The sequence below is a fragment of the Vulpes vulpes genome, unplaced genomic scaffold (genome assembly GCF_048418805.1).
Source record: "Vulpes vulpes isolate BD-2025 unplaced genomic scaffold, VulVul3 u000000689, whole genome shotgun sequence".
In the NCBI taxonomy this organism is placed as follows: Eukaryota; Metazoa; Chordata; class Mammalia; order Carnivora; family Canidae; genus Vulpes; species Vulpes vulpes.
The window spans coordinates 23640-40776 of NW_027325772.1; the positions used below are offsets into that span (position 1 = coordinate 23640).

The 17137-nt window shown below is 45.0% G+C and overlaps 1 protein-coding gene and 1 long non-coding RNA gene across 6 annotated transcripts in view; one reads left to right on the top strand and one right to left on the bottom strand.

Annotated features, from left to right (window-relative positions):
• The first annotated feature begins 3453 nt into the window (after positions 1-3453).
• Positions 3454-17137, top strand: part of LOC112912515 (uncharacterized) — a 58351-nt gene continuing 44667 nt past the window's right edge. For 2 of the 5 annotated variants that reach the window (XR_011999169.1, XR_011999172.1), the window contains exons 1-2: positions 4213-4441; positions 10488-10574. This is a non-coding gene — a long non-coding RNA (uncharacterized lncRNA). The other 3 variants (XR_011999170.1, XR_011999168.1, XR_011999171.1) reach the window with 3 other exon arrangements.
• On the bottom strand, positions 10627-12756 carry LOC140593717 (leucine-rich repeat-containing protein 37A3-like). The gene is made up of 4 exons (XM_072745402.1): positions 11700-12756; positions 11402-11598; positions 10903-11007; positions 10627-10773 (listed from the first exon to the last, which is right to left on the bottom strand). Exons 1-4 carry the CDS (start codon positions 12754-12756, stop codon positions 10627-10629), a joined length of 1506 nt encoding a protein of 501 aa, XP_072601503.1.

A 17137-nucleotide genomic window follows, 5' to 3' on the forward strand; every position in this document is an offset into this window, starting at 1 on the left:
CAACACTTGTAAAACAATGTGATTCATCATATCAGCAAGAGAAAAACCAAGAACCACATGATCCTCTCATTAGATGCAGAGAAGCATTTGACAAAATACAGCATCCATTCCTGATCAAAACACTTCAGAGTGTTGGGATAGAGGGAACTTTCCTCGACATCTTAAAAGCCATCTACGAAAAGCCCACAGCCAATATCATTCTTAATGGGGAAGCACTGGGAGCCTTTCCCCTAAGATCAGGAGCAAGACAGGGATGTCCACTCTCACCACTGCTATTCAACTCAGTACTAGAAGTCCTAGCCTCAGCAATCAGACAACAAAAGACATTAAAGGCATTCAAATTGGCAAAGAAGAACTCAAACTCTCCCTCTTCGCCGATGACATGATACTCTACATAGAAAACACAAAAGCCTCCACCCCAAGATTGCTAGAACTCATACAGCAATTTGGCAGCATGGGAGGATACAAAATCAATGCCCAGAAATCAATGGCATTTCTATACACTAACAATGAAACTGAAGAAAGAGAAATTAAGGAGTCAATCCCATTTACAATTGCACCCAACAGCATAAGACACCTAGGAATAAACCTAACAAAAGATGTAAAGGATCTATACCCTAAAAACTATTGAACACTTCTGAAAGAAATTGAGGAAGACACAAAGAGATGGAAAAAGATTCCATGCTCATGGATTGGCAGAATTAATATTGTGAAAATGTGAATATTACCCAGGGCAATTTACACGTTTAATGCAATCCCTATCAAAATACCATGGACTTTCTTCAGAGAGTTGGAACAAATTATTTTAAGATTTGTGTGGAATCAGAAAAGACCTGGAATAGCCAGGGGAATTTAAAAAAAGAAAACCATAGCTGGAGGCAGCACAATGCCAGATTTCAGGTTGTACTACAAAGCTGTAGTCATCAAGACAGTGTGGTACTGGCACAAAAACAGACATATAGATCAATGGAACAGAATAGAGAACCCAGAAGTGGACCCTGAACTTTATGGTCAACTAATATTTGATAAAGGAGGAAAGACTATCCATTGGAAGAAAGACAGTCTCTTCAATAAATGGTGCTGGGAAAATTGGACATCCACATGCAGAAGAATGAAACTGGACCACTCTTTCACCATACACTAAGATAAACTCAAAATGGATGAGAGATCTAAATGTGAGACAAGATTCCATCAAAATCCTAGAGGAGAACACAGGCAACACCCTTTTTAACTCGGCCACAGTAACTTCTTGCAAGATAAATCCACAAAGGCAAAAGAAACAAAAGCAAAAATGAACTATTGGGACTTCATCAAGATAAGAAGCTTCTGCACAGGAAAGGATACAGTCAACAAAACTAAAAGACAACCTACAGAATGGGAGAAGATATTTGCAAATGATATATCAGATAAAGGGCTAGTTTCCAAAATCTATAAAGAACTTATTAAACTCAACAGCAAAGAAACAAACAATCCAATCATGAAATGGGCAAAAGACATGAAGAGAGGGATCCCTGGGTGGCCGGGATCCCTGGGTGGCGCAGCGGTTTGGCGCCTGCCTTTGGCCCAGGGCGTGATCCTGGAGACCCGGGATCGAATCCCACGTCGGGCTCCCGGTGCATGGAGCCTGCTTCTCCCTCTGCCTATGTCTCTGCCTCTCTCTCTCTCTGTGACTATCATAAATAAATAGAAATTAAAAAAAAAAATTTAAAAAAAAAAAAGACATGAAGAGAAATCTCACAGAGGAAGACATGGACATGGCCAACATGCACATGAGAAAATGCTCTGCATCACTTGCCATCAGGGAAATACAAATCAAAACCACAATGAGATACCACCTCACACCAGTGAGAATGGGGAAAATTAACAAGGCAGGAAACCACAAATGTTGGAGAGGATGCGGAGAAAACGGAAGCCTCTTACACTGTTGGTGGGAATGTGAACTGGTGCAGCCACTCTGGAAAACTGTGTGGAGGTTCCTCAAAGAGTTAAAAATAGACCTGCCCTACGACCCAGCAATTGCACTGTTGGGGATTTACCCCGAAGATTCAGATGCAATGAAACGCCGGGACACCTGCACCCCGATGTTTCTAGCAGCAATGTCCACAATAGCCAAACTGTGGAAGGAGCCTCGGTGTCCATCAAAAGATGAATGGGTAAAGAAGATGTGGTGTATGTATACAATGGAATATTACTCAGCCATTGGAAATGACAAATACCCACCATTTGCTTCGACGTGGATAGATCTGGAGGGTATTATGCTCAGTGAAGTAAGTCAATTGGAGAAGGACAAACATTGTATGTTCTCATTCATTTACTTACCATCTGAGGCCCTGTACCAATCGAGCTACTCAGTAACTATCCGGCTCTGAAAAAGCACCTGGATTGCCTGTTGGGGGGCAGCAGGTGAGGCTGAGAAGAGACTGCACTAAGTTTTCAATCAGATGGGGACCGCATTAAGGGAAGAATGGGCACAGAGCTGAGAGGAAGAGATGGGGGCATGGAGACCTCATTTGGGTTGAGGTGGTAGGAACTGGGGCGGAAGAGTCGGGGGCAGTTTAGCAAAGATGAAGGATGGTTGGAGATGGAAAGAAAGTATGTAGTGGGCTGGGAAGTGAGGGTTGAGTCCGTGTGGACAAGAAGATGCATCGAAGACTTGGGATAGGGCTGAGATCAGAGCTATCAAGAAGGGGTGAGCTCAGCAGGGCATCCGCTTGGGTGGCAGGCATTGAATAAGGGTGGGTGGAGGTGGGGTGTTAGGGCTGAGCAGACCTTGGGGGACTGGGATAAGAAAGCTGAGTCAGAAAAGGGGAAAGCCAAGGCGGTGGGGCTCAGAGGAGGTTGGCGTGGAGCACCGGGATTGCCACAGGGGCTGAGGGGTGAGGACGTGATGCTTCAGAGGGCGGAGGAGGATGTGTCTGCGCTCGGGGTTGGAACTGGACTACCAGGGCTCAAGGGTGTGGCTGCAGCAGCAACACCAGAGGTGAGGGGTGGGGGTACGTGCTGGGCGCGGGTCCCCGTCGGGAGAAGATGGAGGGGGCGGTCAGCAGGGGCTGTGCGGGCTGAAGGCTCGGCTCCGAGGGGGCAGGGTGCGGGGCTGGAACAGGGAAGGCAAAGGGTCCTGAAGCAGGACGGCGCAAAGGAACCAGGGGGCTGGGACCACGGACCGTGCCCGCCGCCCGTTCGCATCTCGACCCCGCCGCCCCTCCCCCCCTCCCCTGACCACGGACTCACCAGAGGGAGCGGGGAGGGGGCGGGGGTCGCTCCTGGCCGCTGCAGCCTCTGCGCCTCTGACCCGACGCGCCGGCCTCTCCGCCACGGACACCCGGAAACTGCGCTCGCGGCGCCTGACGCGATCCCGGCGGGTGGGCGCTCGGCCCCGCCCCCGGCCCGCGGAGCCAATGGCGGGGCGGGAGGAGCCGCGGGGCGGGGCCAACGTTCCCGACCCCGAGTTGGCAAAGGGCCAGCGGGGGAGCGATCTGGGAGGCTCAAATCTCCACTAGGGAGAGGGAGATCCGCCTGCAGAGGTGACGCTCTTTTTTCTTTCTTTCTTTCTTTCTTTCTTTCTTTCTTTCTTTCTTTCTTTCTTTCTTTCTTTCTTTCTTTCTTTCTTTCTTTTACCAGCTAGGAAGTTTTATTAGTCAGTTCCACAGAACTTTCAAGACAAATTGCCTCAAAATCATACGAATTCACCCATAGCCCAGGGAGGGAATATCCCCCAACTCATTCTGGGGTTAAACTTTCCGTTGAAATAGGACCAACAACAAAAGTAGGAGAAAACTAAGGTGCCCGCCATCCTCATGAACAGAGGGTCAATAATGCTGAACCAGGAATTCTCACACCAAATCCAACAGGACATAGAAGAAGACACTAGACCAGGACTAAGTTCAGTTTGTCCCGGGAAAGCAAAGGTGATTGAACATCAGAAGTGTATAGATGGGGACACCAGGGTGGCTCAGGCAGCTAAGCAGCTGCTCTGCTTTCACCTAAGGTCAGGATGGGAGGCCCGCGACTCCACTAGGGAGAGGGAGATCCGCCTGCTGAGGTGAGGCAACTAAGCGAGGTCACCGATGAGGGCGTAAGCGGAGCTTGGCCTAACGCCCGCCTCTCGCAGTGTCTGCGTCACCTAGATCCCGGCTTCTGGGTTCCTGATCTCGCCTGGCCGCAGCCCCATCCGCGTAACCTTGGCCTCCTGAGGGTAGGTTCCCCCTGGTAAAAGCAGACCAGTGACGCCTACGCTATTTTTGCCTCCCTGAGGGCATGGGCGCTGGTGGTGCTTCCAGCCCGGGCGCTCTGAGGAACAAAAGTGTACGTGTTTTGACCATATCTTATACCAACAGGGCGTCTTTAGCTCCCCGCTCCCTCCTCCTCGACTTTCTGCTGTACCCGCCCATCAGCCCCTGAGGCAGGAAGCTCCAGGATCTGCTTCTTCTCATCTCGCCAGGTACTTGTGTGTTTGCTCTCCTCGGTAGAGTTGCCGTTTCTTTTGCAGGTGGACTCAGAACAAAGGGTCCAAAGTGTGTGGGAGGGGGGATGTCTGCTTTGGTCGCTTCTCACCTGCAGGCTTTGGTCCAGCGGGGAGCCTGGGGCCTGAGTGTGGGGCAGTGCCCGGCGGCAGAGGTACTACTAACTGCAGGTCCAGGGGGACTTTGGGAGTATTTATAGGGCTGGCCTGGGAACAGGGAGCTCTTGGAAGCAAGCTCCACTGACCTGGGCCAGCGGTTCTGTGGCCGTTTCTGGGAAGGTTCGGGTTCAGTGCCCGTTGCCGTTTATAAAAAATGGCTGGTGGAGATGTGGCACCTGAGTGTGTGGGGGCAGCTTCCCTGGTAATAATCTCTCCGGGAGTGAGAACCACTTCTCGGTTTTAAATTTTTTTTTAAATTATTTATTTATGATAGTCATACAGAGAGAGACAGAGGCAGAGACACAGGCAGAGGGAGAAGCAGGCTCCATACACCGGGAGCCCGACGGGGGATTTGATCCCGGGTCTCCAGGATCGCGCCCTGGGCCAAAGGCAGGCGCCAAACCGCTGCGCCACCCAGGGATCCCCCACTTCTCGGTTTTAGACTAGATGAGGCTGAGAGCATTCAGTATGGTTAATAGTTGAGGAGGGGGAGCCTCGGTGTCCGAAGATGAATGGATAAAGAAGAGGTGGTATATGTATACAATGGAATATTACTCAGCCGTTAGAAACGACAAATATTTGGGGAATATAAATAATAGTGAAAGGGAATATAAAGGAAGGGAAAAGAAATGTTGGGAAATATCAGGAAGGGAGACAGAACATAAAGACTCCTAACTCGGGGAAACAAACTAGGGGTGGTGGAAGGGGAGGAGGGCGGGTGTTGGAGGGGAATGGGTGACGGGCACTGAGGTGGACACTTGACGGGATGAGCACTGGGTGTTTTTCTGTATGTTGGTAAATTGAACACCAATAAAAATTAATTAAAAAAAAAGAAACGACAAATACCCACCATTTGCTTCGACGTGGATCGAACTGGAGGGTATCATGCTGAGTGAAATAAGTCGATCGGAGAAAAACAAACAGTATATGGTCTCATTCATTTGGGGAATATAAAGGATAGTGAAATGGAATAAAGGGAAAGGAGGAAAAATGAGTGGGAAATATCAGAAAGGGAGACAGAACATAAGAGACTCAAAAAAAAAAAAAAAAAAAAAAAAAAAGAACATAAGAGACTCCTAACTCTGGGAAACGAACTAGGGGTGGTGGAAGAACAGGAGGGCAGGGGGTGGGGGTGACTGGGTGATGGGCACTGATGGGGGCAGTTGAAGGGATGCGCACTGGGTGTTATTCTATATGCTTGCAAATTGAACACCAATAAAAAGTAAATTTATTAATAAAAATAAAAAGAAAATACACTTTATAGACAGCCTGAGGCATCTCTGCTGGGGCATCACATTTCTCTCTGCAAAAAAGAATGCCTTTAACAATGTAAAGGAACAAACTTTTCATAATTAACTCATTTTAGAAAAGAATTATAAATTGTTCCCAATCAGGTACCCTGGTTCCTTGATGAAAATCTCATCCTCATCAGAAGAATCCCTGTCCTGTAGCTTCTGTGCCATATTTTTCTTCCGTGTGGCATTGAGAGCTCTGTACATGTCCCTAAGCCAAAGTGGCCGCCATCTCCAAAAAAAGCCCTCCTAGAAAACAGAAAGGACATTGTTAATTCTGCATTTCCCCTGCTCTCTCCAGCCATGGGACTTTATCTTCCTCAGACTTACCTGAGTCTCACGTTGGATTGAACATCTCTTATGCAGCAGAGAATAAAAGAAGAGCCTTGGAGGAAACACATATGCAGACAATTAGTGATTCACGCCATTTCCCATGCCTCTCACAATGTGTATCTCTGGTCCTATTAGGACATCTCAGTCCATAATCACAGGAAGCAAAATCACTACAGACCCTGGATCCTGAAAATAATCCCATGCATTCTAGACTTCCAGAATTTTCCCATGTCTGTCTATAATGGCTCCACAATTTCTCTGGAGTGGCCTTTGTATGTGGCTTGGCATTGAGTAGAAGCAAGATTTCCATCCTGCTCACCTGGGCCCTTGGCCAAGTGCCCTCGTGCAGTGAACAAACTGTGCAAGTATAACACAGAAGCACCTTACTCTCTCCAGAAGCAGTTTACTTTGCTCCCCTTTGGACTTTGTCTCATAGGCATCATTTGCTGGGGAGGAGGAGAGAGAGGTGTTTCTATTTTCCTAGCTGCTCTATCCTACAAGTTGATTCACACCAAATAAATGCACGAGTCCAACCAACAAAGTTACCTAACTCCCTGACTTTCTCACTGCAGGCTGTGGCTAATGAGTTAGTGAGTCGTGAAATCAGCTTAAAGGTCACAGCCAGCAGTAAAACTTAAAATATTATTTTTGAATACAAACAACATAGAAAAAGTCAGAGTGTATAGTAAGTTTGTCTTAGAAACTGCTTATGTTGGGTCGCCCAGGTGGCTCAGCAGTTGGGTGTTTGGCTCAGGGTGTGCGTGGGATCGACTCCACATTAGGCTCCATGAGAGGAGCCTGCTTATCCCTCTATCTCACTGCTTCTCTCTCTGCGTCTCTCACGAATAAATTAAAAAATATTTTTAAAAACCTGCTTATGTCTTGACAGTATGTATGTACTGAGTTGTGACATAAAATGTAGCTCGTAGCCCAAGAACAGTAAAATCAGAGGAGAAGTGCCCCTCTGGAAAGGAACCATCTTCTGACACTCAGTAGCAGTATGCCCATGGGGCAATTTACCTTCCCTTTCTTCTCCATTTCCTTACTATAAAAGGAAGAGACAAACTATTACCTCAGGCCTCTCCCAGTTAACAGTCTCTGGAGTCTGGACAAAGGGAATGGAGAGTGGTGGATCAAAAACTAGGAGGAGAGGATCCCTGGGTGGCGGAGCGGTTTAGCGCCTGCCTTTGGCCCAGGGCGTGATCCTGGAGACCCGGGTCGAGTCCCATGTCGGGCTCCCTGCATGGAGCCTGCTTCTCCCTCTGCCTGTGTCTCTGCCTCTCTCTCTCTCTCTGTGTGACTATCGGAAATAAATAAAAAATTTAAAAAAAAATTAAAAAAAAAAAACTAGGAGGAGGAGGGAAGTTTTCCTGCCACTTTACAGGAAGGAGTCCTATTTTTCTGCCTTCCATCAGCCTTGAAGACTAGCCCTCTTAGCCCAAGACTCTGTAGCCAAGCCTGATGGTCAGTACCAGCAGGAACAGGTGCACCCAACCCCTCTCCACCCTTTTTCGTTAAAGGAGTAGTGACAGTAGATGCTCTGTGTCAGTTCCATTCTAACTCAGATTTGTCTGGGAAGCTAATTTGGCTGGATCCAGGCAAAGCATTAGACCAAATCAATATTCTTTCTGCCTTTGGTAGTTTCCTGGGTGTAAAACAAGGGGAGTGAAATAAATAGGAGTTCTAAAATCTAGTTCTGAAATTCTGCTTTAATAATTGCCAAATTACCTTGAGCCTCCTTCTTCATCTTCCACTGGTGCTGCTCTATGGGAATAAATCTGTTTTGGAAGAAATATATCACAGGTACCCATCTCAATGACCATGCCTCCAAATCTGTAGTCATTCCTTTGTATTTTAAGTTTTATTCAGCCTTCTTTGAGGGCAGGAATTCTATTTGTTAGTAGTCCTTTGACTCTTCCATAGTCCCAACTTGGGACCTTGTGTGCAACTGGCAATACATTTTATTGACTGTTTTAGATGACATCTAACAGGTAATTCCTAATAAAAATTCTTAGAAATGAGAAAAGAAAAGTATCTACCAGAAACCTAAATAGCAAGATCGTTTTAAAGTCAAGGACAAGAGTAGAATGCCTATTATTCCTGTTACTATTCATCACGTTGAAGAGGTCCTAATCAATGCAATCGGAAAAAAAAAAAAATTCTCTTAAAGATTCCAGGCATCTCAATGTAATAGGAAAAATTAAGTATTGGAAAGGATGAAACAAAACATATCCGCATATGAAATTATGGACAACCTAAAGGCCCAAGAGAATCAACATAAATTTTACTGGAAGTGGGATGCCTGGGTGGCTCAGCAGTTGAGCGCCTGCCTCTGGCTCAGGCAGGGCATGATCCCAGGGTCCTGGGATCGAGTTCCACATCAGGGTCCCTGAATGGACCCTGCTTCTCCCTCTGCCTGTGTCTCTGCTTCTCTCTTTGTGTCTCTCATGAATAAATAAAATCCTTTAAAAAATAAAAAAATAAATTTTACTGGAAGTGATATGGGAATTCAGTAAGATGGTTGGACACAAAATCAAGAGCTCAACATGCAAAACGCAATAGATTTCTTACGTTCCACAAATAACTAATTAACAAATGGAAGAATGGTTCCATTTATAATATCAATAAAAGGAAGGACACCTCGGTGGCTCAATGGTTTAGCGCCTGCCTTCAGCCCAGGGTGTGATCCTGGAGTCCCGGGATCGAGTCCCACATCGGGCTCCCTGCATGGAGCCTGCTTCTCCCTCTGCCTGTGTCTCTGCCTCTCTCTGTGTGTGTCTCATGAATAAATAAATAAAATCTTAAAAGAAGATTTAAAAATATCAATAAAAAGCATAAAGTACCTAGGAATAAACTTACAGCAAAGAATGGGGAAGACCTTTGAGATGAAAACATTAAAACTCTTCTGAAGGACATTAAGAAATGAATACATGATGATACCATGGTCCTAGAATATTGCAAAGATGTCAATTCTCCTCAAACTCAATGCAATCCTATTCAAATCCCAAGATATTTTTTTAAAATAAAAATTGGCTAGCTGACATTTCGTAAAGGGATATGCAAGTCTAGCTATGAAATGTATGAAAAAGGAGGTCAAAGAGCAGGAGCTTAACTCTACCAGACATCAAAATAGGTTATTATAAAGCAATTGGAATTAAGTATATAGTGTGATATGGGAAAGGAAACCGGACTGATAAGAGTCCAGATAAGAATAGTATTTTAGATATGCCTGGGTGGCTGAGTGGTAGAGCATCTGCCTTTGACTCACAGGGTGAACCCGGGTCTGGGGATCAAATCCCACATTGGGCTCCCTGAGACAAGCCTGCTTTTCCCTCTGCCTATGTCTCTGCCTCTCTGTGTGTGTGTCTCATGAATAAGTAAAATCTTACAAAAAAAAAAAGAATAGTATTTTAGATCTGTTAAGAAAGAATGAACCATTCAATAAAAGATTTTAAAGTAACTGGATCTTTCTGTAGGGGGAAAATGTTAGATCCCCTACCTGAACCATACCAAAAAAACAAAACAGATTCTATACAGGTTATAAAATATAAATTACAACAAATATAAGTATAGAGGAAGACAGTATAAAGGCAACAAAGGCCTCGCTAACAAGACCCACATCCCATAGGCCACAAGGAAAGAACTCGCAGATACGGTGACAGACTCAAAACACCTCCCATTTCTTGTGGTCTTGCCCCCTTCACCCTTGGATTGTTGGTCATCTTCTGGTGACTGATAAAACTCTTTTCATATTAAATATATTAATCCTTTCAGTGGCTTCCACTGAATTTCAGTGTTTCAAATGCTGGCCAGTGTTTTCATCTTTAAGGGGTTAGAACAGTGGAATAAGAGCACAGGATTTGCAGTTAAGTGAAACTGGGTTCTGCTTTGGGTTTTGCCACTGGAGCCTTAAGCTGATCCCCTTTTATGTATGAAAGAGGGATGGTAATATTGTCCTCCCATGGTTGTGGGCATGAAATTGGATAGGGAAAATTCTCCTTCCTATGCTTGGCATAAACCAGTGCCAAGTCATTATGGAATTGAAGAAAAGGTAAACAGGAAACCTTCAGGAACAGGTGACTATAGACATGACATGCTTTGGAGTAGCCTGATGCAGGATTTAGCTGCAGTGTTTTAACCAAATCTATTCACATAATGCAGTGTGTGGAAAAAGCTGCTGAGTAAATCTAATTAATCAACAAGATGATATTTTTATCTTTAAGCCATGTCCTTTTTTCCAGGATGACTGATATAGCTCCATGAGGGTGGATACTATCTCTCATCATTTCAGCCAAGGAAAGAAATCACTGATAGTCTGAAAGTGACTGGTGAGTACATCTAACCAACAGAATTTTGAGTTGAAGAAATGTTACTATCATGTTAACTTGGCCTTCTTAAACCTAATCTCCCAAAACAGTCTAATGGCTTGTTGCCTTGTTTACAATCCATAAATCTCTTGGCAATGGAAAGTTCCTTTAAAAAACCCCAGAATATATTTTGCAATATAAGAACGAAGTACATGTCAGTCTGTGAGACAGAAGAGGAATACCAAGTAGTAGTAAATGAGAAAGTGGCTTTGATTTTAAGTTTGTAAATTCTGAATCTATTATAAAGACAAAAGATTTTCTGGAAATCTGAATTAATGGTTGTCCTTACCTCAATGAGACAGAAAACCATAATCAAAATCCTTACTACTACAGTCACAGATATTGCCAAGATGAGTTTGCTGTTATAGCCATAACCTGGAACTTCTTTTGTGAGCTAAAAAAAAAAACCCTAAAAACAAAGAAGAATTTTTTAGAAATCAAAGAAACAGGATGAAAGCTAACTATTCTTAAGCTACTCTAAAACCTCATTCTTTCAGAGGAGTGGCTTATAGGTTCTTAAGAAATATACCAAATCTAATGTGTTACGTAATTTTATCATTAGCCCTTTCTTCAATTATATATTTTTCTTGTATGTGAAGTCCTCATCTACCTGGGAATAGTGGCACCATTCCCTAAATGCGCAAAGTGGCACATCACTGTCTCAGCCAATGTTAATGGCTAAGACAAGACCCAGACTGGGAGGCCCCGGTCCTTGTGCGTGGGTGCTTTAATTGCATGTGCTAAACTGACTAAAAGTTCAGACCCTATAGTTCAGGAGTTATCCTCACCTCCCTTGACTCCTGCCCTTTCTGTTCACTCTGGGCTTCTGTGCTTTCATTGATATAGTTCTCAGTCTTCCATTGGTCTGTATCCCACTCTGCCTTGGACACCTTTGCTTCCTGCTGCTCACTGAGAAGCTTCATCACGAGGCCTGTTCTGGAGATAAGCTTGGCACAGGCCAGTTGCACATTGGTCTCAGAGCAGTCTATTTTGAAAGTCCGGATAACATGAGAAATGAGCCTCTCACGTCATTATTCGGGATGAGGCACCGTAGCTGCTGGTTTAGGTGAATTTTATAAAGATCACCTGCGGATGAGAGCTTTGCAACACTGAAGCCTGTGGGCTTTGGGGGCAAGTCAGTGAACAAGTTGTGGTATTCCCATTGTGTTTCATTGGTTTGTTTAACAGTCAGCACAAAGTTGTCTCTGGCGGTAGTAGAATATTTAGTGAGAAGATTCCTACGGTTTGTGAATTCAGGGACAGTTTGTTCTGATACAGTAGTGCTTCCTGGAGAAATAATTTCTTCAGAAACATTCTGTGCAGTCGTAGTGTTTACTACAGTAGTGTTTTCTTGAGAAGGTTCTGAAAGAGTAAATAATTCTGGAAAAGGATTTTCCTGAGTCCATTCTTCTGAAGATGAAATAGCCTCCCATGAAGGGGAATCTATGAGGCTCCTGACTGCAGGCAATGGAGGCCTCTGTGCAGGCATCAATATATTCGAGAGTGAGTTTTTCTTGCTGAACTTTTGACTTTGTTTGGTCTTGGGTGTTCTTCGGACTATACGTGAGCGAATTTTATGGAAAATATACTTTTTCCCAGAATGTGAGACTGGTCTGGAAGCCTCCATTTCCCTAACTCTAGCATTCGCATATTCTAAAACAACAATGGGGTAGGTTAAGCCTTTTGATTTGTTTCTCACCTTAGGTAGGGATTTTGGAGCAGTGGAGGCAGAAGGGCTGCCCATTATGTATTGCTTCAGGAAAGAAGAGGCTGCTGCCTTGTGCTCCTTTATGAATGAAGGCTCTGTGTGGACGGAGTTTCCCACTAATTTCCTGGGCCTCTGGGCCATGCGTAGCTGCTCCAGCTCCCTTGGGGATGGTCTACTGAGCCTTCTTTCTTTGACCATGTTCTTCACAAATGACTGGGCACTCTGTTTCCCTCGGGTGCTCTGAACGTTCACTTCCTTGTAGTGCCTTTTCTGTAGGTCCTTGGGGCCCTTGAGGACCCTGTTTTTTCTAAACCGCCTCTTCCGTACATTCTTAGCCTTGGGAAGGCTCTTTTCCTGTCCTTGGGCAGTTTCCAATTTCTTTGGAAAGATTTGGCATTTAAATTTGACACCGAAAAGCCTGGGAGGTACAAGCATGGCAGTTTTCTCTTTCTTTTTTACTCAGCATTTTTTTCTTGAATTTCTGCATCTAACAAATTTTCCAGGAAAGAGACTTTCCTCAGTTTATTTTTGTAAGTTGAATTGTTGGGTCCAGGTTCAAGAGAAGGGCTCTTTGTGTTGTCAAGTAACCCACAGACTTGTCTCCATCTTGGACTTTTCAAAACAGAATTTTAATGAATGGTAATAACGTTGATTCTACATCTTCTAGATTTCCCTCTGACAAATAAGGTAATATGTAATTCAGCGCACTAATACCGTCTCTTTCATCATTAAAGTCTAGCTGCTTGTTCATAAAGGCTGACAGACCGATGCCAGTTTTGCCTGAGGATGCCTTCTCTGGCTCAATTGTCAGCTCAGTACTGGTACTCTTCTTCCGGGCTTTTAATACCTTCATGACTGATCCTTCTGCATTCCTTTTAGAGACTTTTTCTTCTGTCAGAAAAAGGAGAGACTAGTTTTGATAATGAAAGGCTGATAGCACAGCTTTGTGTCTCTCCGCAGTCATACATCCCAGTCATATAAATTAAGAATCAGCAAATATCTGCGTGCCATTTGTCAAGGACATAAACTCAAACTTGAATGTAGAATGGCAACAACAAAGCAGAAAATGGTATATTTTTTAAATAGCTATTTCATCAGAACCTTCCACAAAGTGAATAACTACATTTAGGATTATTCCATCATCCTTGGTCTCCAGGGGCCAATTGCCTAGTATTTAAGAAAAGCCACCAGAGGTGTCTTCAAGGGAGGTGGAACCTATTCCAACCCAGCAGGAGCACCCAGCTGAACCTCTAGAGCATCATGAGGTGACAGTTGCACCTCCAGGTCACCATCAGGTTCAACATTTAAATCTGCCCAATATCACTGTGAACCCTGCAGACGTGCAGGTTACTGTAACATCAGAACCCACTACAGAGGTGGGATCTTTGCCAGTTCAGCCTGAGTCTGTCGCTCAGCCCTCTGTGCCCCTTAATGTGGAACCTTTTGCAACCCAGCATGAAGCCCCAACTCTGCCTCCACAGTCCCCTGAGGAGATTGAACTTTTGCCATTTCCACAGGAGACTCCCAACTGAGTCCCCAGCATCTCCCACGCAGGAGAAACCTCCAACACAGCAGGAGACCCCTGTTCACACCTCTGGAGAGGATAAACCTTGCACAACCCCGCAGGACACCCTGGCTCAGCAATCACAGGCCCCTGAGGAGGGTGAATCACCTTCAACCCAGGAGGAGGCCCTGGCTCAACTCTGTCTGAAGTCACAGTTCAACCTTTAGATCTGGAGCTTACCATAACACCAGAACCCATTACAGAGGTTGAAACTTCAACCATGCAAGAGACTCCAGGTCATCCTTTAGAGACACCTAAGGAGTTTGTAGTTCTGCCTCCCATGTATCAGGAGGTGACAGTTCCAACTCCGGGTCAAGATCAAGATCGGCATCTATTGTTACCCAATGTAATGGTTCAGCCTTTGGACTTGGAGCTTACCATAACTCCAGAACCCACCACAAAATTGAACATTCTACAACCGTGAAAAAAATTACTGCTCCTCCAAAGGACCTGGAAGTGACATTTGCACATCAAGAGTAGGTTCAAGCTCAGCATCCAATCTTGACTGAAATCACAGTTCAGCCTTTGGACCTGGGGCTTACCATGACTCCAGAATTCACTAAGGAGATTGAACTTCCTCAACCTATGCTAGAGACTCTAATCCAGCTTCCAGAGCCACCTAAGGAGGTTATTGTAGCTCAATCTCCAGTGTATCAGGAGGAGACCATTCTAACACCAGGTTGGGAGCAAACTCAGCATCCATCATCACCCAATGTAACAGTTCAACCTTTGGACCTGGAGCTTACTGTAAATTCAGAACCCACTACAGAAGTTGAACATTCTACAGCCCTGAAAAAGACTACAGCTCCTCCAAACGACGTGGAGGTGACATTTGCACATCTCGTGCAGGTTCAGTCTCACCGTCCAAACCTGAGTAAGGTCACAGTTCAACCCTTGGACCTGGAACTTACCATAACTCCAGAATCCACTACAGAGATTGAACCTTCTCCAGCCATGCGTCTAGAGCTGCCTAAGGAACTTGTAGCTCAACCTTCCATATATCAAGAGGCAGCAGTTCCAACGTCAGCTCAGGATCAAGCTCAGTACCTGTGGTCACCAAATGTGACAACACAAACTTTGGCCCTGGAGCTTACCACAACTCCAAATCCCACTACAGGGGTTGAAGAGTCTACAACCCTACATCAGACTGCAGCTCCTCCAAAGGACCTTGAGGTGACATTTCCACCATCAGAGCAGGTTCAGGTTCAGCATTCAACCTTAAATAAATTCACAGTTCAACCTTTGGACTTGGGGCTTACCATTACTCCAGAACCTACTACAGAGACCACACCTTCTCCAACCATGCAAGAGTCCCCAACTCAACCTCCAGAGCCACCTAATGAGGTTGGAGTTCAATATCCATTCCATCAGGAAGAGACAGTTCCAACCCTAAGTCAGTATCCAACTTTACCCAGTGTTACAGCTCATCCTGTGCACATGGGACTTACCATAACTCCAGAACCTACTACCCAGGTTGAACGTTCTACAACCACGAAGACTACAACTCCTCCTCCAAAGGTCCTTGAGATGACGCTTGCGCATCCAGAGGAGATTCAGAGTCAACATCCAAATCTGACTGAAGTCACTGTTCCACCTATGGTCCTAGAAATTACTGTAACTGCAGGATCCAATATGGAAGTTGAACCTTCTCCAGCCATGCAAGAGACCCCAGCTCAGCCTCCAGAGCCACCTAAGGAGGTTGTAGTTCAGTATCTATTTCAGCAGGAAGTGACAATTCCAACTCTAAATAAGGGTATAGGTCAGCATCCAGAATCACCCAGCATCACATTTCATCATGTGGGCTTGGGGCTTACCATTACTCCAGAACCTATTACAGAGGGTAAACATTCTGCAACCACGAAGACTACAGCTCCTTCTCCAACGGACCTTGAGGTGACACTTGCACATCCAGAGCATGTTCAGAGTCAATAGCTAAACGTGACTGAAGTCACTGTTCCACCTATGGACTTGGAAATTACTGTAAGTCACCAACCAGAGTCATCTGAGTCGGTTCTCCCCCCAACGACTCAGCACTCAGTGGTGCATTTTGCAAAATACTCCCCAGAAAAGGCATATACATCTTTAACTGAGCAGCCAGAACAGAATGTTACCACAAACGTCAACATATGTGAGCTCTGTACCTGCAAAGATGAGATGCTGTCGTGTAGTGGTTTCAGCCCAAAGCAGAGGCTCCGCAGAGTGCGTGTGCCAGAGCCCAACACGGACAACAACACCTTCACCATCTTGTAAGAATTGCCTTTTCTCATTTGTTCCCTGCCTCCTGCTTGACACAGCAGCCTTTCTTCGAGGTCTTCCTGGGCCTTTGTCATCCCCCCAACCATGTTGACTGACTCTTTTTACCTTTTCTTTGTCAATTGTCCTTATCTTCATTTTCCTGTTTGCTGTGGTTCTCTCATTTGCACTCGTTTACTTGTAATTGTCCTTATTCTTTATCCAGTTTTTTTAGCCCCATGATTTCCTCCCTTAACCTCTATTCTCCCATTTTTGCTCCACCTTTATACCAACATGTCCCTCTTTCCATCTCCTTGGTGATATACAAAAAAGTGGTTAAGAGTAGAGATTCCGGAACTAGACTGCCTGGGTTTGAATTGAGTTCTGTCACTTATTAGCTTTTGATCGAATTTCCTTATCTGTAAAATGTGATAATAGTTACTACCTTGTGGGAGTATTGTGAGATTTGGTGAGTTAATATATATATAGAACACGCATTTCAGTGCCTCACATATATATGAGTGTTAGCTATTATTTGATTCCTCAGTTATGTTCAGAACTCATCTTTGTCCCTTGGCTTTCTATATACAGCACTCATTTGTGCCCAGCCCAGGACTCAGTACTGTGGCAGCTATGCAAGCATGGCATTGTCATTAGAATATGAAATAATAGGTGGGAAGAAAGCAAATAGGCATAGAAAGACAGGTGAACTATAGTTAAGTACAGACTATAGGTGCTGTACGTCACCAGAATCTGTAATCACTGGAGTGTAGGGGTCAGAGAAAGCGGCATGGATAAGCTAAAACTTTAGCTGAGACTTAGAGTGGCTATGATTTGTTAAATACAGCAAGAATAGGGAGTATAGTCTAAGCAAGGCACAGCTGCAAGAATGATCAGGCATTAAGAATTAGCTTAGGAGGGCAGCCCCAGTGGCCCAGCGATTTAACACCACGTTCAGCCCAAGGCATGATCCTGGAGACCCGTGATTGAGTCCCACATCGGGCTCCCTGCATGGAGCCT